At 46.1% G+C, this 24,045-nt stretch overlaps 1 protein-coding gene across 2 annotated transcripts in view; it reads right to left on the bottom strand.

The window, feature by feature from the left end:
* Nucleotides 1–24,045, bottom strand: part of ARHGEF17 (Rho guanine nucleotide exchange factor 17) — a 224,673-nt gene that overhangs the window by 26,582 nt on the left and 174,046 nt on the right. The window contains exons 6-12 of one of the 2 annotated variants that reach the window (XM_061629072.1): nucleotides 15,756–15,872; nucleotides 13,547–13,597; nucleotides 8,388–8,497; nucleotides 6,686–6,771; nucleotides 5,252–5,370; nucleotides 3,702–3,915; nucleotides 2,208–2,281 (exon numbers count right to left, since the gene is read on the bottom strand). In XM_061629072.1, coding sequence (XP_061485056.1) covers nucleotides 2,208–2,281; nucleotides 3,702–3,915; nucleotides 5,252–5,370; nucleotides 6,686–6,771; nucleotides 8,388–8,497; nucleotides 13,547–13,597; nucleotides 15,756–15,872 — 771 coding nt within the window. Of the gene's footprint in view, nucleotides 1–2,207; nucleotides 2,282–3,701; nucleotides 3,916–5,251; nucleotides 5,371–6,685; nucleotides 6,772–8,387; nucleotides 8,498–13,546; nucleotides 13,598–15,695; nucleotides 15,873–24,045 lie in introns of both variants that reach the window. The other variant, XM_061629071.1, reaches the window with a different exon arrangement.

Here is a 24,045-nt window from a genome sequence, read left to right as displayed (position 1 = left end):
TGCTATTAAATTAAACATACATGTAACTGGCCAATTGCCAAGAAAATCCAACATGGTCACATTTGACTTCAAAAGAGGAAACTTCACAAAAATGAGGGGATTGGTAAAAAGAAAGCTGAAAAACAAAGTCCAGAGGGTCACATCACTCGAAAATGCTTGGAAGTTGTTTAAAAACACTATATTAGAAGCTCAACTGGAGTGCATACCGCAGATCAGAAAAGGTACCGCCAGGGCCAAGAAGATGCCAGCATGGTTAACGAGCAAAGTCAAGGAAGCTCTTAGAGGCAAAAAGTCTTCCTTCAAAAAATGGAAGTCTTGTCCAAATGAAGAAAATAAAAAAGAACACAAACTCTGGCAAAAGAAATGCAAGAAGACAATAAGGGATGCTAAAAAAGAATTTGAGCAGCACATTGCTAAGAACATAAAAACCAACAACAAAAAATTCTATAAATACATTCAAAGCAGGAGACCATCTAGGGGGACAATTGGACCCTTGGATGATAAGGGAGTCAAAGGTGTACTAAAGAACGATAAGGAGATTGCAGAGAAGCTAAATGAATTCTTTGCCTCTGTCTTCACAGTGGAAGATATAGGGCAGATCCCTGAACCTGAACTAACATTTGCAGGAAGGGATTCTGAGGAACTGAGACAAATAGTGGTAACGAGAGAGGAAGTTCTAAGCTTAATGGACAATATAAAAACTGACAAATCACCGGGCCCGGATGGCATCCACCCGAGAGTTCTCAAAGAACTCAAAGGTGAAATTGCTGATCTGCTAACTAAAATATGTAACTTGTCCCTTGGGTCCTCCTCCGTGCCTGAGGACTGGAAAGTGGCAAATGTAACGCCAATCTTCAAAAAGGGATCCAGAGGGGATCCCGGAAATTACAGGCCAGTTAGCTTAACTTCTGTCCCTGGAAAACTGGTAGAAAGTATTATTAAAGCTAGATTAACTAAGCACATAGAAGAACAAGCCTTGCTGAAGCAGAGCCAGCATGGCTTCTGCAAGGGAAAGTCCTGTCTCAGTAACCTATTAGAATTCTTTGAGAGTGTCAACAAGCATATAGATAGAGGTGATCCAGTGGACATAGTGTACTTAGACTTTCAAAAAGCTTTTGACAAGGTACCTCACCAAAGGCTTCTGAGGAAGCTTAGCAGTCATGGAATAAGAGGAGAGGAAGGCAATGGTAAACCACCTCTGAATACCTCTTACCATGAAAACCCTATGAATATATCAAAAAACAGGGATCTATAAAGGTAGGGGTAACATTAATTCTGTTTTTCCTAGCTTCTCCCAGTTTTTCTCTGCATTCTAGCAGTTGGGCGGCAGCTGCTCCCATTAAGGATCTTTTGTTGTTATGTGCCTTCAAGTTGACTACGACTTATGGTGACCCTATGAATCAGCGACCTCCAATAGCATCTGTTATAAACCACGCTGTTCAGATCTTGTAAGTTCAGGTCTGTGGCTTCCTTGATGGAATCAATCCATCTCTTGTTTGGCCTTCCTCTTTTTCTACTCCCTTCTGTTTTTCCCAGCATTATTGTCTTTTCTAGTGAATCATGTTTTCTCATCTTTTACTGAGCCTAAAATGTGTCCTCCAAAACCAATGACTCATCGGTGACCACAGTCTTCGATCAAAATGCAGTAGAATTAAATGGACAGCACTGGGGTGCGCTGTGGGTTTCATTCCTAAGCAGTAAGCTGGTGGAACTAATGCTTTTTAAAATACTGCTTAAAGAAACTGTTTTGTTTATAAATGGGATAAGGAATGTTGGGCAATGCTTGATGGGTAATTACTCTCACCTTGGCTGGGACAAATGAACCTCCTCTTGTTGTGAAAGTTTCCCCAAATCATCCCCTCCAACCATACAGGCTAGAACAGGATTTTTTTTTGTTTATAATGAGCTTCTGAGACTGAAATAAAACTCAGAGTTCAAGCTTTTAACACCTAGCACCAGCAATTCAGTTCTAAGGTTTTAGGTAGAGGCATATTGTTCCGGTAGAAGCACTATTAATTCGTTGAAAACAATAGTCTTTATTCAAAGTGCAGTAAAATTAAATGAACAACACTAAGGTTCACTGTGGGCTTGTGTTCTAAACAGTCGGCAAGAGGAACTAATGCTTTATTTAATATTGGTCTTACGGAGACAGAAGCAAGAAACAAAAGCTGAACTATGTCGACATGATTTGCAAAGCTTGGACCTACTTGCATTCCACTCCTTGTTTTCATGATGGGAATCGCCTTCAGGAACTCAGGATCCAAGCAATTTCTGTTGGAAGCTGTTAGGAAAAGAAAGTAAACAAGCCTGTAGCATAATCCATTGTAGCTCTGCAGCTCCACAATAACTACCAGCAATTGTATCTGTTCGTCTATATATCTAATTGCTAAAATTTGTTTCTTGGTTGCTAGCCCCAAGCCCCTGAAGTTATCAGCTAAGTTGCCCTGATGGCATAGAACGTTCACAAACATTTTAATTGTCCAGACTATTGTCAGCAATAGTTTACAAACTGTGATGATTCTGTAGTAGAAGCAAACAATCAATTTGACTGGGAATAAAACCTTGTGGCTTGTTCATCAGTGCTGCAGTGGCATTTATGGAGGAGGGACCTGCTGGAGAATGAATCACACTGGTGCATGCTCCTGACTGGCCACTCCACATGGAGGTAGAGAGTTAAGACCACCATATGTCTTGGGGTGAACTCTTAGTTAGGGAGGATCGGAACAGTGCAAAGAAAGAGCGTTTCAGGTAAACTACCCTCTTTGGAGCTACTTCTTAAGCCCTAATCCTCATAAAAAGCCAACGAGGAGCTAAACACTGTTATCTTTTCGGCGCCAGGTCAAGACTTTCCTCTTCTCCCAGGCATTTTAGCATGTGTTTTTAAATTGTTTTTAAATTGTGTTTTAAAATTTGTATATTTGTTTTATTGTTTTTAATTGCTGTAAACCGCCCAGACAGCTTTGGCTATGGGGCAGTATATAAATGTAATAAATAAATAAACTTGTACATGGGCTTTATCAGTTCAGACCACAGGTAGAGACTCAAATGAATGAATGCTCCCTAAAAATACAAATAAAAATCCATGCACTCAGAAAACGATGGCCATCAACTTGTATGGCTTTAAAAGAGGATTAAACAAATTCATGGAGGACAAGGCTATCAATGGCTACTAGCCACAAATGGCTACTCTTGGAGGCAGTATGCTTCTGAATACCAGTTTATGGAAACTTCAGGCGGGGCGAGAGCTGTTGCACTCAAGCCTTGCTTGTGGGCTTCTCATTGGAGCATCTGATTGGCCACTGTGAGAACAGGAAGCTGGACTAGATGGGCCCCCTTTGGCCTGATCCAGCTACCAGGATCTTCTTATATTTATATGAAAGCCATCATGTCAGAGAAGGGTTGTAAACCTAGCCATTGCCCTGACATACTAGCTTTCAATGTGCAACATTTTAATTTTTGGTAGGGACGAGCGTTCAAGCACATGAACCAGCCATTTCTCTGCAAAGTGCTCTTGTTAATCAGTGCCAATTATTTTAATTTTATGAATCACATTGACCACACCAAAACAAGAGTTCTCTGGTACCTCACAAAGCACCCCTCCCCCAATTTTTAAAATACAGTGTCAAACAGTAAAATCTATAACAAATCTGTAACACCCCCCTCCCAAACTCAACGATCTAGCTCTGAAAACAAGGACCGACCTAGTTTCTTCTTGGTGTCCTCAAAGGCTTGCTCAAAGCTGTGGCATGCATCCGGGTTAGGAAACTCAAAGATATAGGACTCTGTGCCATCGGCTTTGGTGGTGGTGAGCTCCATTTTGTTGGGTGGAAAGGCCATGCTGAAGGACAGCGACTGCTTCTCCGCCAGTTCGCGATGGACGGCGGCCATGAGGTCCTTGATGACATCATCAAGGCTCTGAGGAGGCGTGAACGGACAGGGTAGGGTTAGCAGGGAGAACACCTCAGTCTTTATGGACGCAGATTTATTCATTTACATTTCTATCCTGCCCTTCCTCCTGAAAGGGCAGCAAACAACCAAATGATAAAACAATACAGTTTAAAATAAAATAAAAACGTATTGAAAGCATTAAGAACATCTAAAAACATTACAAAAACTGGCACAGGTTATCTTTCAGTCATCAAATGCCTGGGTGAACAGGAATGTGACTAGCTTTCTCTGGAATGTTCACGATGAGGGAGGCAGAAGCACCTCCCCAGGGATGGCATTCCACAAATGGGGAAACACCACCAAGAAGGCCCTGTCACAGGTCAGCACTGAGTGGGCAGCAGTCAGCGGGGCTACCACCAACAAGGTCTCCCCTGTGATTGTAGGGCCTGAGATGGTTGATATTGGGGGAGGCGCTCTTTTAGGTACTTAAGTTCCAAGCCATTTAAGGCTTTGCCGCTAGTATTAATACCTTGAATTGGGCCTCGGAGCTGCCTGGAAGCCAGTGCAATGCTTTCAGGACTGGAGACACATGGCCTTCTTGCTGAAGAAAGAGGCATGGCCTTAAATCACCACTTTTGGTGAGAGTGGGACTAAGGGTGGTGGGACTAAGGCAAACCTCCATCAGGCTAGTACATCCCTGTTTTTCAATAGGCTGCCACCGCAGGTCTCAATCTTGTCAGGGATCCCTGGGAGAGGGATTCTGCCAATTGCAGCTTCTACTGTCTTGGCAGCATTGTGAAGTGGCACCGTTAAGGTAACAAGAAGGGCCAAGAAGCAAGGGGGTTGGAGGGGCTGTGTTTCACATATTGATTTGAACTAACCAGACGGTTCTTGGGCAATAAGTTTCTAGCCCATGCTATACAGTAGTAATGCGCTAGGAGCCTTTAAGAACAACCGTCCATATGAAGCTGCCTGAACCTCAATCAGGACTCTGTTCTCAAGCTCCTCTTCAGAGGATGTCCAATTGGAAGGTACCAGAGGCAGGGCCTCTTTAGTGGGGGCATCATAGATGTGAAACTCTCTTTCCAGGAGGAACCAACAAGCCTCTTCTCTTTTTTATTCTAAAAACTTTTTTTAATTCCAGAAAGCATTTTATAGTTGATTTGTTGCTGTGTTAGATTGTTTGTTTTTTTGCTATTTTTAATGCTGCTGATTTTTTTGTGTGCTTATTTTAAGTGCGTTTTATTGTTGGAATATTATAATCTTTTAACTTAAGCCATATTGATTATTTTGTTGAAAGCACGTTAATAATTTTACAAAATATCTGTACTGTCCCGACACCCTTGATGGGAATTGTTCTCACCTGATGGGGGAAGTTGAGGGTCTCTGAAAGCTTGCTCACTTGGCCAAGGGTGCTGAGGTCTTCATCCAGGCGAGAGATGGCCTTCTGAATGCTCTCACGGTTGGTGGACTGAGAAGCCCCTGGAGTAGCCAGACAGAAATCACACATCATACCAGAGTGTCTCAGACAAGGAAGCTGCAGATCTGGGCTGGTAACATTTTGCAATATTTACTGGATTCTGACTTAATAAAAAATACCATCTTCTTACAGTACTGCTTGAGAGCCAGTATGGTGTAGTGGTTAGAATGTTGGACTACAACCTGGGAGACCAGGGTTCGAATCCCCTCACAGCCACGAAGCTCACTGGGTGACCTGGGGCCAGTCACTGCCTCTCAGCCTCAGGAGAAGGCAATGGTAAACCACCTCTGAATACCGCTTACCACGAATACCCTATTCACAGGGTAGCCATAAATTGGAATTGAAGGCAGTCCATTTCGTTTATAGTACTGCTTGGGGTTTTAAAAATAGAATGCTTAAGATGAGTTAGACCAATTACAAAAACACTGTCAATTAGACAATGCCATTTCTATATCTATTCTATCAGTTATGAGGGTAACACTCTTCCAGGATCCAAATTTAGCTCATAGCTACAAGTTGCCAAGGTTTGATTGAGACAATTTAGAATTTAATTTAGAATTAAAGGGGGCACGAGGTGGCATACAAACTGTTTGTCTCTAAAGGTTGTGGCCACCACTCCTAGTACAAAACTCTGCGGCATGTCTGCTCTCTGGGGCAACCTCTCAACAACATGTGTCGCCTCTGTTGAAAGCGTTGCACCAGCTGCCAATTTGCTACCAGGCTAAATTCAAGGTTTTACTAATAGTGTATAGAGCCCTCTATGGTTCTGGCCAGGGAGCCTGAGAAGGCAACTCTCTTCCTACATCCCACCTACTCACTTAGATCTGAAGATGAAGATCTCTTGATGGCGCCACACGCCCCTGCGGCAAAACATGCTGTGATTCAAGCATGTGCATTTCATGTTGTGGTATCAGAGGTCTCTGGAATTCTCTTTCCTTGGAAGCAGTGGAGGCTGGTGGCTCCATGTCAGAGGAATCCGCACCGGGTTTTAGTCTGAACTTTCAAGGAGCTGTCCAAGTTTGGATGAAAACCCAAAGCAGACTCCACTACCCCACTGACCTGGAACCATCAGCCGCCACTCTTGGAAGTGAAGCAAGCCTCAACACAGCAATGTTTTCAGTGTTGGTTGAAATTTTTAATCTTCTCCCAAGCTTTTCCCCCAATTAATTACTTTTATTTTTGCAGTTTTTAATTTTTTTTAATTTTTGATTTATTGTCTGCTTTATGTTTTATATTCTTATTTCTGAACACTGCTCAGGTATTCTCTGGATATGGGGTGGTTACTACATCCTGAAATAAAACAACTGCATAACGCACCTTTCACAATGTCCACATCTTCCAGGGGCAATTTCCAGAGCAATTTGTACTTGCTGGCTGTGTCTATGACGCTGGCTGCTGTGTAACTGGAAAGGAAAAGAAGTGGGAGCATTTGACATTGCAATGCTGAATGTGACCACTAAGTGATGCTAATGATTTGAAACAAATGCTGATGAAAGTTAAAGAGGAAAGCACAAAAGCAGGACTACAGCTGAACGTCAAGAAGACTAAAGTAATGACAGCAGAAGATTTATGTAACTTTAAAGTTGAGATGAGGACACTGAGCTTGTCAAGGATTATCAATACCTTGGAGCAGTTATTAACCAAAATGGAGACAACCATCAAGAAATCAGAAGAAGGCTAGGACTGGGGAGGGCAGCTGTGATAGAACTAGAAACGGTCCTCAAATGCAAAGATGTATCCCTGAACACTAAAGTCAGGATCATTCAGACCGTGGTATTCCTGATCTCTATGTATGGCTGTGAAAGTTGGACAGTGAAAAAAGCTGGCAGCAGGGCTGGCTCTAGGACTTGAAGGTGTGTGTGTGTGTGTGTGTGTTGTTGAGCATTGATACCCCTTGCGTTAAGTCACTCAAGTTTGCAGAGTGGAAGAAGAAAGGATATAGGGATGTCCTTTCTCAAGCTAGCATTGCTCCATCTCAAAAGCAGCCAATTAGTTGCCCCATAGCTGGCCTGACTATAAATGGTAGGGCTAGGGTTGTGTATGGAGAGCAGCCATACATTGGTCTTGGTTGTTGTCATGTGCCTTCAAGTTGATCACGACTTATGGCGACCCTATGAATCAATGACCTCCAAGAGCATCCGTCGTGAACCACCCTGTTCAGATCTTGTAAGTTCAGGTCTGTGGCTTCCTTTATGGAATCAATCCATCTCTTATTTGGCCTTCCTCTTTTTCTACTCCCTTCTGTTTTTCCCAGCATTATTGGGATTGGTACTAGCTTTTAATTCTTGCTTTCAACAGGGGCTGGCTGTGCTACAGAGTGCCCAATGATCCCAGCAGGCTTGCTGTCATCAAGTCTGCCTTGCTAAGGTGCCACCGGGAGCGCATAAGATGTCAGGTGTGGGGCAGGTGGGTGTCATTTTGCAGAAACATCCTCACACACCTAATTGAGGGGAAGGGCAGTGGCTCAGTAGAAGAGCATCTGCCTTGCACGCAGAAGGTCCCAAGTTCAATTCCCAGCTTCTCTGGGTAGGGCTGGGAGAAACCCCTGCCTGAAATCCTGGAGAGCAGCTGCGAGTCAGTGTAGACAATACTAAGCTAGATGGACCAATGGTCTGATGCTGTATAAGGTGGCTTCCTATATTCCTATTAGGCCCGGTGGCTGGAGGTATCCCCACCCCTGCCCTGTGGACAGAAACAGTCACTCCAGTAACTATCATTGCCAAAAATAAGTCTGGCTTCTGACAGCCTCATGTTCTTTGTAATTGTTAAGTCCACAAAAGGACAGGGCAGCTCCTAGAGGGGATCAAGTCCTCCCACCCTGAGCTGTCTGCCCCACAACAACAACTTTAAACATGTTTTTAAAGATGTTTTGTTTTAATATATTTCAATGTCTGTTATGATGTTTTAGAGTGTTTTTAGTATTTTTGTTTGCCGTCCCGGGCTCCCGCCAGGAGGAAGGGAGAGATTTAACTTTAATAAACAAACAAACTTTCAGTGGGCTTGGGGAGTGTTCACTTACAGACTCATGGAACTTCGCCGCAGAGACCCCGACTTGCGTTTCAGAGTGGTGCAAACTAGCAGGTCTGTGAAGAGGAAAAGGGAGCGGTCCTTCTTCCCACCCATGGCCTTCTGCAAAAAGATACAGAAGAGGTCAGGCAATATTCATCTATCCAGATGCAAATGCTTGTTGGGGTAAGAAGAGGCAAACTTTTGTATCAAGTAGATCTCTTTCATCCGACAGAATGAGGTAGCACCCAGTTCTTACAGGTAGAGAGTAAAGCTTTTCATGCGTCTGAACGGTTTTAGGTCACATCTGCACCATAAATTTAAAGCACTGTTATGTACCGCTTTAGCAATCATGGCTTCCCGCAAAGAATCTTGGGAACCGTAATTTGTTAAAGGTTATGGGAGTTGTCAGGAGACCCCTCACAGAGCTACAGTTACCAGCACCTTTAGCAAACTAGAGTTCCCAGGATTCTTTGGGGGAAGCCACAACTGTTAAAGTAGTATAAAAGTGCTTTCAATGTATGGTGGAGGTGACCTTAGTATCTTCAGGGGTTACTCATGCTACAGGGAATGAGTTAGTCTTTAAGGTGCTACAAGACTCCTCATTGGTTTTGCTGACTCAACAAGGTTACTCTTTTAGATGCCCTGCCAGGTGGCAGAGTAGAGAAACACCAACCGATAGGGTCGCCAGTAGTTCCTGGTATTGTTGGGTAGCTACCAGTGCTGCGGCACCCCAACAACGGCCCATCAGCATGCTGTTTGGTCTGCTCATCCAGTCTCTTGGCCATGCGCTTACCAGTGGCGTCTAGGAAGCTGCCTGCCATTTTGATTTTGCCACAATCCTCTAGAATGTAGGGTTGCTCCAGAGCAGGAGTGGGGAACCTTTGGCCCTCCAGATGTTGGTGGACTACAACTCCCATCAGCCCCAGCAAGCAAGGCCAATTGCCAGGGATGATGGGAGTTGTAATTCAACAACATCTGGAGGGCCAGAGATTCTCCACACCTGCTCCAGAGCATGGGGAGGAAATCAAAATGGCAGGCGGCTTCCTAGCAGCTGCCACTGCCACCAGTTAAGCTTGCAGGTGGAGAAGCAAGCAAATGGGGAGGGTACCAGAAGATATTTTGATGGAGTGGAGGCTCTAACCTCAACAATGGAGGGTAGGCTCTAACCTCAACATATCCCCTGTTAATGGGGAAAACTGACACTGGAACTGACCATGAAACTGTAGCCTAAATCTGGATCATAGTGCAACCTACGCACAATCCTAATGGTAGAATCTGGTGAGAGGTATGGAAGAATGCCTAAGGCAAGGCTGATGAACCTCTGGGGGGGCCTTTAGATGTTCCATAATCCCTGACCATTGGCCTTGCTGGCTGGGGCTGATGGGAGTCCAACAATATCCAGGGGAGGCAGGAGTACAGGTTTGTGTTCCCCGGCCAAAGGCAAAAATTAAGGATTACAATGGAGTGAAATCGACTAAATGAGACACCTTTGCAACTTAATAAACAAAAGGTACCATTCAGCACAAGCAGCAAAGGTTAGTGATCAGTCCCAAGCATTCTGGCTCCCTTAAAGGCCTAGGGGTCAGCTGTTTTTTGACGGCAAGCCTGCTATGAACAACCACACAGGCAAGTTGGCCAGTGTTGATTACGTGAATGAAGGCTGCAGGAAGAGCATCATAAGGCGGCCTTGCCTTCCGAAATAAAACTGAGGACCTGTAGCCTGATCTGGCTAATATTTGCCATCACTATGTGCAAGGCAGTCCTGTCCTCCCTTGCCTATGAATGCTACCTTCAGTCCCACCAGTACTTAGGCCAGCCTTTGCCAACCTGGTGCCCTCCAGATGCTTTGGAACAAAACTCCCATCAGTCCCAGCCAGGTTTGCAGTCAGACCGTCATCCACGGACTGAAGGGACCTTCCAACAACAATCTTTAAGGGATCTTTTGACCCACTGGGGGAGGAGGTAGAACTCTGGTGTTAGCACTAGTGCAGGTGAGAGGAACCTCTGGCCTTCCAGATGTTGTTCCTGGCCATTGGCCATGCTTATTTGTTGTACACCGCCCTGAGAGCTTTCTGCTATAGGGCGGTCTAGAAATGTAATTAAATAAATAAATAAAATAAAATTGCTGGTGGGAGTTGGAAGTTCAGCAACAGCTGGAGGGCCGAAGGTTCCCTACAACTGCAGAAACAGTGCTGTTAGTCAGTATTCTATAGCTGAACCTTCCCCTTCAGTATGCTCCTGAATATTCTCTTCTAATGTTCACGCTACAATGGTCAGGAAAACAGCTTTTTTGCCTGGAAGGGGGTGGGGGAGGAATTAAATACATTCCTCTCTGCTCTGATTTAACTGACATCTTCCCCCAAGCTGGGAGATCCCATCATGGGTTTCTTGCATGATGTTTAATCTGACTCTCAGCCATCAGAGGGCGGATGTGCTAGCAGACATCACACCTGTTCTTCCCTCTGTTGTATCATAAACCTAACAACCAACAACCACAGGGAATAAAATAAATAAATTATGCACACTTTAATTCCATTAAAATCCATGTAATTGATAGGGACGGGTGACTGCTTAAAGCATCGCATACTAAAAAAATATGTGGCTCGGTTAATTATTTTCAAATAGGGACTCTAATTAATAGGGATTTTACTAACACACACACACACGTAGCAACACAACTTTGCAGGCCACGGAGGGCAAGCAATCTTTCGTTTTCCATTTTCCAATTTTGTTTCGTACGCTGTCTCGAATCTGCAAATGTGGCTGTTTTAGCCACTGCATCCCCTGTAATTTAGTCATAAAGTGACAGGGTGTGTGTACGTGTGTGACACAAGGCATGAGGCTGGAGGTGGTGCAAGGTAGCAGATAGGAGTGGCTGCTCAGAGCCAAACTGGAAAGCAACGTGAGCCAGCCGGGAAGAGCCAGGCGAGCGCTTTTGTGTGTGGAAAAGGACCTATTTCTTTGGATCCCCTGCTCCCGGGTTGCCATGGAAATGCCTGGTGGCACACTGCTTGGCTGAGGGGATTTTGATTGTTCTCTCCTCTTTTGAGCACTGGCAGCCTGGGTGAAATGTTCTGCGGGCATGTGGTACAGTCCACTCATGGCGGTGGTGGGGGAAGGAGGGGAAGAGATTGCTTTTGTCTAAACCCAGATGCCCAATTGCCCAGCACGAGTAGTTATGCTAGGCCCAGCGCTGTGTGAATGTCCTGATTCTCCGGAAGCGAAAACAACAACAAACCGACAGAGACTGTGGTAGGAGAAGCAGAATTGGGCTTCCTGAGAATCTCGGCTGTTATTTTTTAAAAAGAAATTAGTGAGGGGAAGAACTCACTGGGATTCTGTGTCTGTGTCCCACCGTGGGCAGTGAAGCACGTTGAGATTGTCCCCCACCCCCAATGATTAACAAAACAAGGAAAGAAATTGCAATATCGTTAAAAGGGCAGAATAATCTTGGCAAAATAAGAGAAAGCAAGCACATTTGTTCAGTTGCTAATGGTTGCAGAGCCTAGTTTCTTGTCACCACACGCAGCGCATCATTTTATTAATTCAAAATTAACATGGATGGGAAACTGTCGTTTGTGCAAATTACAATTTGTTCACAAACTAGGAAATAAAAGCAGCATCTGATCTGAGTTTCATATCTTGCTTTGTGAACAAAATCTTGTTTGCATGAACTACAGTTTGTTGTACTGGACAAACAGGAATCTACGGTTTGCTGGAAGAAGCGAACAAAAGCTTCAAATTCCCTCAGACACAGAGAAGAGGGCAGGAGGCTGAGGATCACACTTGCTTGTTCTCCTAATGGCAAAGCATGCTTTGTTGTTATAGACCAGTGTGGTGTAGTGGTTAAAGAGTTGGACTAGGACCTGGGAGACGAGGGTTCGAATCCCCACTCACCTATGAAGCTCACTGGGTGATCTTGGGCCAGTCACTGCCTCTCAGCCTAGCCTACCTCACAAGGTTGCTGTGAGGATTAAATGAGGGAGGAGAACCATTTATGTTACCTTGAGCTCCTTGGAGAAAAGGTGCAATATAATAAATAAATCAATATTTGTTTTGGGCCATAGGGACATTGATATCATCTCAAATGCGTTCCTCCAGTTCCTTCTGCTCTTCCCCAAACAGCCTTAAGCATGACTCAAGGTCACCCTGCTTAATGCTGAATTCATGGAGTCGTATTGGAGCACGATGGCTGTGATCTGCCTCCATGATCAGAGGTGGCATGCTTCCAAATACCCAGTGCTGGAAACCTCAGGAAGGGAAAGTGCTCTTTGCACTCACGTCCTGTTCGTGGGCTTCCCATGGGCAACTGGTTGGCCACTGTGAGAACAGGAGGCCGGATAAGGTGGTCCAGTTGCCTGATCCAGCTGGCGCTCCTAATATGTTCTTAGCATTGTTAGTTCTTAACACTGCACGTCGCTTTGGTTGTCTTTGGAGAGAGCGGTAACCTATAAATAAATAAGGTAAACCTGGGGTTTGTAGTCGGCTTGGAAATCTTGGCAAAAAGGCCACTCTGGTTTAGGGACGGGCAAATGTGTCGATTTCACTGTCTCCTCATTGTCTCTCTTAAGTTCAGTTCTCCACCTTCCCACATCTGTTTGGGATTTGTTTTTCATGAAAACTCCTCAGCATTTTAGTATGACTTTCCCCTAATACACATTGTTGCACAGCAATTTCTTCAAATATGGCATTTTCCTCATTTCTCCCCCATCGCTACTCTGGTTATTGCTTTAAGCATGGCTAAGACTGATACAAAGGGTGGAAGGTGGGGAATTTACACCAGGGAGGAAAAGGTCCAAGGGACAAAGAGCTTGTTTGTATGGCTCACTCCAAGTTGGGAGCGTTACATCTATTTACATTTTTCATCTTATTTGGCACAAGGAGGAGGGAGCTGGCACCTCTGTATGGACTGGACACTGCTGTGCTCTTTAGTTTCAGACCTGTCAATTGATTGGGAGCCATATTTAGTGCTTAACACTGTATATTGCTTAACAATGTACACTGTACATTGCTTAACACTGCTTAACAATGTACACTGTACATTGTCTTGTTTTAAAGTCTGTTTTTATGATGTTTTGGAGTGTTTTTGTTTGCCGCCCTGGGCTCCCACTGGGAGGAAGTGTGAGATACAAATAAATAAATAAATAAATTAGAATGAAGAGCTCTTACCACTTCCACCACCATCTCTTGGCGCAAGAACCTCCGCAGTGGGGCCTGGAGCTGAGGAGAGACAAGAAATCAGACTGATTTAGGGATGCCACCAAAGGCCCAATGCAGCGATAGTAACACTAACTTCTCAATCCTGACAGCGCAGCGAGACTAGATAGTTCTCCACAAAAATCGCAAACCTGTGATCCCCTTTTCGTTTTGTGCCATGTGCTTTAGATTGTAGGCCATTATTATAAAATGTAATGCAAAGGGAATATATAAATTTAGGAAAAAAACTCAGCATCTCTTCCATCTCCTTCTCGCCTTCCAGTGTAGTGCAACCTTTTGTCCTCTAAGGGTGCATGCACAATGAAGCACAAAGCAACCAAAAGAAAGTTCAAGCCTCCCTCTCTTTGCACATGGCTTTGTCTCCACCTGAAAGCAGCCTAAATGCTGCTTGTTGCAACGATGGGCCCTAGGCTAGTCAGAAATAAAATAAATGTACAGAGTATATATACATTTATACATGCATGTACTCCTGGGGCGAGGTGAAGCCAGATTTCATCTAGCCCTCTGAGTTCCCCCCACACCATCAGCTCTGATGTTGTGCAAGGGGCTCTGATGCCATGCAATGTGAGCAACGTCAGTTCCCTCCTCTTGCAAGAAGATCTACTGCAAGATCAAAGCAAAGGGGATGATGTCTCAGTAGATTTGTGCTTCTTGCAAACATGTAACCAATTTTGCAACTGCAAATTGGGATACAATTGCATTTTGGAGACTTTAAATAGCTGAAAGGCAGGGATTGCAGTTCAGCTGAGCACTGACCTTATTGACAGGCTTCTGCTGGGGCTGCTGAGTTCTTGTGACCTTTTTGTACAATTAGGACGGATAAAGGGTGTTGGCGAGGTTTGTTAACAAACTTTATTAATCAAAAAGGGCAATGAAGAAAATGGAAGGTGGAACCTGAGTAGATTTACTAAGAATTAAATATATACCGTTTCCATGGGAAATAGCTGTGTGTATGTGTGTGGCTGAGTTTGTGCATTAAGGATGTGAGACTGTACATGGGTGTGGATCACTAATTGAATGCGGCCCCTGAAAGCTGAGATAATGTGGCCCTCAGCAGAAAAAGGTTCCATACCCCTGATGTGTACATGTGGGGCTGCCATTGAAGACAGTCTGGAGGTTGCAGCTAGTGCAGAATGTGGTTGCTAGACTGGTAAGTGGGACAGCAGGATGAGACCTTGTGTCACCAGTCCTGAAAGCACCGCACTGGCTGCCAGTGAGCTACTGGGCCCAACTCCATGTGTTAGGAGTAGCACATAAATCCCTCAATGGCTTGGGATCCAAGTGCCTAAAAGAATGTCCTCCCCAGTATCAACCATCTCTGATCCTACAATCGGCAGGTGAGGCTGGTTGGCAGTGACCCATGATAGGGCCTTTTCTGTGGTGGCTCCCCATTTGGAATGCCCTCCCTGGTGAGGTGTGCCTACCTCCTTTATTATTGACTTTCAGGAGGAATTTAAAAACGTTCCTGTTTACCCAGGCAACTGATGATTGAATCATAGAATCAGAGTTGGAAGGGGCCTATAAGGCCATCGAGTCCAACCCCCTGCTCAATGCAGGAATCCAAATCAAGGCATTCCCGACAGATGGCTGTCCAGCTGCCTCTTGAAGGCCTCCAGTGTTGGAAAGCCCACCACCTCCCTAGGCAATTGGTTCCATTGTCGTATGGCTCTAACAGTTAGGAAGTTTTTCCTGATGTCCAGTTGAAATCTGGCTTCCTGCAACTTGAGCCCATTATTCCGTGCCCTGCACTCTGGGACGATCGAGAAGAGACCCTGGCCTTTGAAGGTGACTGTTTCTAGCAACCCAGAGATCACTGGATGGAAGAATGTTTTTAATTGTAATTGTTTTCAGAGTGCTTTTATCTGTAACTGTTTTTATCTATAACTCTTTTTAGAATGTCTTTATCTGTAACTATTTTTATATTGCTTTTGTTGTTGTTGTTAAAATGTAGTGTTGATGTGTTTGTTGCCCTCGGCTCCTTGGGAGGAAGGGAGGGATATAATTAAAGACGTGAATCCTCCCTTCCTGCCAATTGTAGGCTGAGCAGGATGCACACACGCACACGCTCAAGTGGTTTAGAAAGAACCTTGTCAAAACATACATCCTCCATTCCCTCTATATGCAATTCAATCTCTTGCACTATCCGGGCATTCCTCTCCACCTCCTCGGCACTCTTCATCCCTTTGTTGATCCGCTCAGCCACTTGCTTGATGTTCCTCTGAGCTTCCATCAAGAACGGGTGATCAGGATGCTCCTCTGGTGTGTGTTTCAGAAGGTCCTGGTGGGTGAAAGAGCAGCAGTAATTAGAGCATAATGAGAGTGTATGCCAGAACCGTCCAGGCCGAATGATGTTGAGAATCCCTAGGCATGGGGATTCAGATGTATGTTAAGACATGTGACAGTCAGCAGACCCAATCACGAATCAAAAGAGGTGAAAAAGCTGGAAAGGGCAGCCTAGTCCAACCCAGCGAAGCAGAGCAAAGCCAATTACACAGAAGAAAATGACGGCGGTGGCGCCAAAGGGGAACAGAAGAGAAGCATATCAGGCCAGTTTGCACAATTTAAGCATTTCACAACTTTTGCCTGGACTGAACTGCTTTGGGCTGCAGGTGAGCGATCGCATGTTTCAGTTAGGGATGGGTGAATGTCAATTTCAGTTGCTCTCAGTGTCTCGCTTTTGACTCTTAAGCTCAGTTCTCTACATTTCCACATGTTTGGATATTTTTAAAGTTCTCATTAAATTCAGAAGCACTGTTGTGCAAATTTCTCCTAATATACATGTTTATACGCAATTCTGTCCAATATACACACTTTTGCGAAGCACTTTCCCCTAAAACAACGCATTTTGGCATGTGATTTTCATTCATATATGCCTTTGCATTCTGCAGATTTTGCCCTAGTAGATGCTCTTATGTACTGCATAGTAAATTCAAAGAAGTGTGAATTCTGAAGTATGGCTATGGTTCAGTTTGTGCATTGTGTCAGGAAGCCTGAATTAGGGTGGCTCGCTTTTAAATGCAAACTGAATTGAATTTCTGCCCCCTTCCTAGGCATACGCTTCATCACTGAGCCATGGTTGAAATCTTGACTATTTCTGTGGGTGGATCCATCTGCAGTGCAGCCTTAACAGCCTGCCTTCCATCACACACAGAAGGGCTTCCACACTGTTGCTCGTGCGCAATAGCGCCAGCTGGGGGAAATGTCTCCCATGCAACTCCAAGCTCTCTGGAAGCCAAAGGGATGCAGCGTCAGGCAACGGAGCTGCCTGCGTCTTCTCTATTACCGGCTCTCGGGCTATTCATCACGGGAAAAACAAATAAAACTAGCTGCTTAATGGGCCGGCAGTAAGTGCACAACAGCCGAGCTCCTGGGTAATTGGTAGTAATTTAGTGCCAACTCCATGTTAGACACAGACATCAATCAGGGAGAACCGAGGCCCAGCTGAAGGGCTCCAGGGTGGGCTGCCTGTTGGGTCTGTCAAAGTGTTATTTGTGATGGCGGCAGCTCAGCCTGAAAGGGAGACTTGTGGTGCATCTCGCATGCTTGCGTGAGCCCATCTTCCCCCTCCCATTGCTGGCGTAATAGGAAGTCCCCTAATGTCTGCTACTGTGCAGAAGGTTCTGCCAAAAACAGCTCTGTCTTTCATCAGTCCTCTTTGTAGCTCTCTCTCTTTCTCTCTCTGCTTTACCCTCAACCAGTCTCTCTCCATCTCTTGCTAAACAACACACTTCTGGCCGGAAACTTCATTCCCCTCCTGTTCCCAAACCGGTTCCCCTCCACCCCAAGGGAATTTGGCTTCACAGAAACCTACTTCGGGGAATGTCTTATGCGCTGCTTCAAATGGTAGGAATTTAGTGAATGCTGACATTTACTGGTAATTCTTAAGGTTTAAAGAGTCTCTGTGGGGAAATGTCAGAATCTTCTGACCATTTACTAGTAAATCTCTAAGCCAGGAAGGGGAAACCTGCAGCCCTTCAGGTTTTGCTGGTGGCAACTCCCACCGTTATCCCAAGCCATTTCCCACCTTGGCTGACGGAGCCCAGAAGCATCTGGAAAGCCACAGGCTCCCATTTCTTCCTGTTAGCCAAGTGAATGTTCTCATGAAACAAGGACATGGGGGTGTAAAAGCTCTGCTGGATCAGGCAAAGGCCATCTCCTCCAGGATCCTACTTCTTGGAAACCCACAAACAGGGCATGAAGGACGACACAGCTTTCCCATGCTGTTAGTCCCCAGTGTCTAGTATACACAGGTATTCCTGGGCTCCTATTGGGAGGAAGGGCGGGATATAAATCTAATAAATGAATAATAAATATTCTGTCTCTGAACATGGAGGTTCCACTCAACTATCAGAACTAACAACTACAGGTGAGATGAATCATCCATGTTTTGTTTTCTGATCGACTTTCTGTCAAAACCAGTGACTATCACCACAATAAATGTCTCAAGTTAATGGCGCATGGTGTGGGCAGCAAGCAACTAAATGGCTGTGCAACAGGGTTCCTGGTGCCATCCCCAAATCTGTTCCAGAGGGTTGGGGGAAAACCCCAGATCAGATTTAGGTGATCCATGGGGATGGAGGGGAGGACATTCCACTGAGCAAAGAGAAACCCTGCAGAGCTTGGAAAAGTTACTTGTTTGAACTACAACTCCCATCAGCTCAATCCAGTGTCCATGCTGGCTGGGGCTGATAGGAGTTGTAGCTCAAAAAAGTAACTTTTCCAAGCTCTGCGCTCACCTTAATGCTACATTGAAAACAATCTTTTGTGTCCACGTCATTCTCATTTCCAACCTTTGCCCATAAAAATATGGGTGCAAAATGTCAAAAATGAACATCGTGAGGCCAGCATTTCAGATGTTTCCCACTGAGCCTCTTCAAAATTGCCAGTAAATGTTTGTTAGATTATTTTATGCTGTGGTCTATAGGAGTTCTTTCTCACTCACCAAGCACCCTGTCCAGGTGTCGACTGGTTTGGAGTGTCTCCACCTTGTACTGGGCCAGAGAGACAGACTGGGAATTTTGTTGGTGTACCGCCCACCCTGCTGCCCAACAAATTCCCTAACTGAGCTGACAGAGGTAGTCTCGGAGGTATTGCTGCGGTCCCCTAGACTATTGGTAGTGGGGGACTTCAACATCCATGCCGAGACTGCTCTATCTGGGGCGGCTCAGGACTTCATGGCCTCCATGACAACCATGGGGCTGTCTCAGGTTGTTACTGGCCCAACGCATGTGTCGGGACATACTCTTGATTTGATCTTCGCCACTGGACATGGAGATGGTGATCTGGTGGTTGGGGTTTTTTCATCTACCCCATTGTCATGGACAGATCACCGCTTGCTGAAGTTTAGGCTCACGGCGACCCTTTCCCTCTGCAAGGGTGGGGGACCTATTAAATTGGTCCGCCCCCGGAGACTAATGGATCCTGAGGGTTTCCAAAGGGCTCTGGGGGATTTCCCAACTGAGAAGACTGGCGCTCCTGTCGAAGCCCTGGTCGGATTGTGGAATACGGAGATGACCCGGGCGGTTGACACGATCGCTCCCATGCGCCCCCTCCTATGTAGAGCTCATACAGCCCCATGGTATACCGTGGAGCTGAGAGTGATGAAGCAAGAGAGGAGGAGGCTTGAGTGCAGATGGAGGCGAACTCCTGACGAATGCAATTATGCCTTGGTGAGTGCCTCTTCTAAGCGGTATATAGTAGCGGTGAGGGCAGCAAAAAAGAGATATTTTGCTGCCACAATTAAGGCATCTCTCTCCCGCCCGGCGGAGCTCTTTAAAATCGTACGAGGGCTTTTACATTCTGGCCCTTGGGACATTATAGATTCATCTGTAGCCCGCTGTGATGAGTTCGCGAGGCACTTCCAGGATAAGATTGCATGCATTCACCGGGACTTAGACTCCAATATTATGGCAGTGGGATCTAATGAAGCATCCAGAACACGGTCTTGTCCTTGTTTATTGGATGAGTTCAGTCTGTACAGCTTGAGGATGTTGACAAGATCCTTGGACTGCTGCGGGCGACCACATCTGTGCTGGACCCTTGCCCCTCTTGGCTGGTGAAAGCTGGCAGGACCGGAACCGCTGGCTGGGCCAAGGAGATAATAAATGCCTCTCTGAGAGAGGGAGTGGTCCCTGACCGCCTGAAAGAGGCGGTTGTGAGACCGCTCCTGAAGAAACCCTCTTTGGACCCAGATAACCTGAACAACTATAGACCTGTGGCGAGTGTTCCGTTCCTGGGCAAGGTGCTAGAACGGGTGGTTGCCGGCCAGCTCCAGGGCTCTTGGATGACACTGATTATCTTGATCCATTTCAATCCGGTTTCAGGCTCGGTTTTGGCACCGAAACAGCCTTGGTCGCCCTGTATGATGACCTTTGTCGGGAGAGGGACAGGGGGAGTGTGACTCTGTTGATTCTCCTTGATCTCTCAGCTGCTTTTGATACCATCGACCATGGTATCCTTCTGGGAAGACTCACGGAGTTGGGAGTTGGGGGTACTGCTTGGCAGTGGCTCCGCTCCTACTTGGTGGGTCGCCACCAGAAGGTAGTGCTTGGGGAACACTGCTCGATGCCCTGGACTCTCCATTGTGGAGTCCCGCAGGGATCGGTACTGTCCCCCATGCTTTTCAACATCTATATGAAGCCGCTGGGTGCGGTCATCAGGAGTTTTGGGGTGCGTTGCCATCAGTACGCTGATGACACGCAGCTCTATTTCTCCTTTTCATCCTCTTCAGGTGAGGCTGTTAACGTGCTAAACCGCTGCCTGGCCGCGATAATGGACTGGATGGGAGCTAACAGACTGAAGCTCAATCCAGAGAAGACTGAGACGCTGTTGGTGAGTGCCTTCTCTGCCCAGATGGAGGATGTTCATCCTGTTCTTGATGGGGTTACACTCCCCTTGAAGGAACAGGTGCGTAGCTTGGGGGTTCTTTTTGATCCTTCCTTGTCACTTGAGGCCCAGGTGGCCTCGGTGGCACGGAATGCTTTCTACCATCTTCGCCTGGTAGCCCAGCTATGTCCCTATCTGGACAGTGACGACCTCACCTCAGTTGTTCATGCTCTGGTAACTTCTAGACTGGACTACTGCAATGCGCTCTATGTTGGGCTGCCCTTGAAGACTGTTCGGAAACTACAACTAGTCCAGAATGCAGCGGCCAGATTGCTGACGCAGACCAGAAGGTCCGCTCATATAACACCTGTTCTGGCCCGTCTGCACTGGCTTCCTGTTTGTTTCCGGGCTAGATTCAAAGTGCTGGTTTTGACCTATAAAGCCCTACACGGCATGGGACCGCAATACCTGGTGGACCGCCTCTCCCAATATGAACCTACCTGGACACTGCGCTCAACATCTAAGGCCCTCCTCCGAGTGCCATCCCATCGAGAAGCTCGGAGGGTGGTGACTAGAACCAGGGCCTTTTCTGTGGTGGCCCCCGAACTGTGGAACAGCCTCCCCGATGAGGTCCGCCTGGCGCCGACGCTACTATCTTTTCGGCGCCAGGTGAAAACCTTTTTATACTCCCAGGCATTTTAAAGTGTGTTTTAATAGCATTTTCATCATTATTTGTATTTTTGGATGTTGTTTGGTTCTTTTACTGTTTGTTTGTTTTGTTTTCTTGATTTATTGTATTTACTGTATTTATACATTGCTTGTTTTTTATCTTTTTGTACACCGCCCAGAGAGCCTTCGGGCTTTGGGCGGTATATAAATTAAATCAAATAAATAAATAAATATTTTTTTTTATAGAACAGGGGTTTGTGCAGTGGCTCCTAACCCCTGTACATTGGCAAGCGGACAGTGTTATGTCTGCGATGAGTCATATACTTAAGATGAGTATTCACTGCAAAATGACCTAAAACCAAAGGAAGAGCTATGCTGGTCCAGATTCAAAACCTGAGATTATCCAGGCCAGGAGAAGGGCGGGGGCTGATCTCAGTTCTGCAAAATCAGAAAACTGGGCCTGAAACCAGTCGGTACCTGTACAGTAGAGCTGCTGTCTTTTTTTTGCCGGTCCTGCTCTGATGCACTCTGTAACAGTCTGATCGACAAACTTGTTGCAAGTGGAGCTTTCCTCATCGCTTACTGCCATGCCAGGCAAAAGTGGCTGAGCATCTGCCTTGCAGGCAGAAGGTCCCACGTTCAATCCCCAGCGGCATCTCCAGGTAGGGCTGGGAATGTCTCCTGCCTGAAACCTTGGAGAGCCGCTACCAGTAAGTGTAGGTAATACTGAACTAAATGGACCAATGCTCTGGCTTGTTATAAAGCAGCTTCTTGGGTTCCTATGCATTGTGTTACTGTGAGGAGAAAGGTCATAGCTCAGAAGCAGAGCATCTGCTTTGCATGCAGAAAGTAATACTACTGGGTAATACTGAGGCTTGGTGGACCTGACTCAGCATATAATGACCTAGCTTGCTAGGTTCCTAAAGCTCCACCTGCTACATTTCTACATGCTGAGATGCTGTTAAAGGCACAAGAGCAGTGCCAGAACAAAAAGTTGGCAACTCTAGTGAAGACTGTTTGGTACAGTCCCCATTCTCTTGGTAATGTCCCAATTTCTCAATGCAAAACAAAAAAGAAAAAAAGCTTCCCGTAAAGTTAAAGGGTTGGTATTCCAGGCGTGTGGCTTCTGGCTCTGGACGCTGGGAACATCAATCCGACGAGAGAAGGTAAACAATCTCCCTCATGCTGTCCCTGCACGGTGCGAAAGGAGGCGTTGCTTTCTCAAAACAAAGAAATAAATAAATCTGGCTTGACTCAGTTCACTGCGGAGGCTGCCATCTGTCTTGGCCTGGCTGTAGACAGGATGTAAAAACAAGAGCCAACACAGCCGCGAGCTCATCCCACCTGCCGTCAGTCACTTGGAGGTGCGCCAAGGCCAAGGAGAGGGGCTGGGTAGGGTGTCCCTCCGTTTAATCAGCAAGCCCCCCGCTGGGACAGATGCACAGTGAGGTTAGGGCAAACACAAGACTACAGGGAATCAAGGCGCAACCCCAAGGCATTGTGGGTAGGCAAGCAACTGGTGAAGAAAAAACTGGCAGCTGCAGGCCTAAGGGCCGGATCACACCTGCACGCTCACGGCCACCGCCGCAGGCCCAACACCATACAGGTGCTTCCACATTACCCAGCGCTGACTGAAATGAAGCATTTCCCATTGAAGTTGACTCATGCTACAAAAGCAGGTTGTGTGTGTTTAAGATTGCAATTTATACCAAGGAAATTGTGGGGGGGCCAGGAAGGCCTCCCTCCCCCAAGACTGTAGCCCTGATTCAATTCATGCACACAGGTGCTCCCTCTGGCTGTATATGCACCACACATTTAAATCACATGCCTTCCCTCCCCCCAAAGAATCCTGGGCATGGACGTTTGCTAAGGATGCTGGGAATTGTAGCTCTGTGAGGGTGAAACTACAATTCCCAGGATTGTCAGGGGAAAGACATGTGCTTTCAATGAGTGGTGTGTACTCAGCCTTTGTCACACACACACATGTTTATAACAGGAAGAGGAATTTATTAATTTCATTAATTTCCTGCATTTCTTCCATGATGGGAATTGGCAGGTCCCAGGCAGTCTCTCATCCAGGCACTGCCAAGGGACGGAGCTGGGTTGCTGCACTGTTGTGCCCTCAGAGTGCAGCCTTGGGACTGACATCTCCTTAAAAATCTCCTGCATCGTGTCTTGTTTTGCCCTGAGCTCCTCTCTCCCAGGGATGGAACTTGGGCTCCTCCACGCAGGCAAAACACAAACTCCACTTCCACTGAGCCCTTCCCCTAAAGGCTGGACAAACTTCTTATCAAGGATGCTTCAAGGCTGTGGGAGAGGGGATGGACGACCAGCTGGATGGTTTGCAGAGATCTCAGGCATCTGGCTGGCCACTGTGAGCACAGACTGGACCACTGGCCTGATTCAGCAAGCTCTTCTTATGTTCTTGTATACTTATGACCCTTTCAACTCTGTGGTTTTAAATAGCCGGAGCACACAAAAGCCTAAAATGAGGAAGCTACTTTATTAACAACACACACACAAGTTTCTAGCCCTTAAGGTTGCCATTCTAAGCACACCTTAGTAGGAGTTTTTAAGTTCCACTGAATTTCCAGGGCCTCAGGAGAAAGAGGACAGCCTTATCTACATGTAAGCCATTCAGGATCAGCAGCTTAACATGCGGTACTTTTGCCAGCCTTGCTTGGCCAAGAAAAGCAACAAAATCACAGTATGTGAAGTCTTTTCTTCCTTTCCCTTCCTCTCCTGATCTTGCTGAGCTTCGGCAAACCAGACTGCTGTGAAGCCATGACTTGCTCATGTCTTTTGGACTGTGAGGATCCAGGCAATCAGGTTTCTCCCTTCCCTTCTCTCTCTGGGCTAAGGTGGTTTTAATGCTTCTGAATGAGTAATGGTTCTTTCCTGAAATCAGACCCAAGCCCGTTGCTTACACTTCAGGCATGTGAAGTATTCAAGGAATG

This window comes from Rhineura floridana, chromosome 5 (assembly GCF_030035675.1).
Source record: "Rhineura floridana isolate rRhiFlo1 chromosome 5, rRhiFlo1.hap2, whole genome shotgun sequence".
Classification (NCBI taxonomy): Eukaryota; Metazoa; Chordata; class Lepidosauria; order Squamata; family Rhineuridae; genus Rhineura; species Rhineura floridana.
This window is presented reverse-complemented; position numbering and strand designations above follow the sequence as displayed.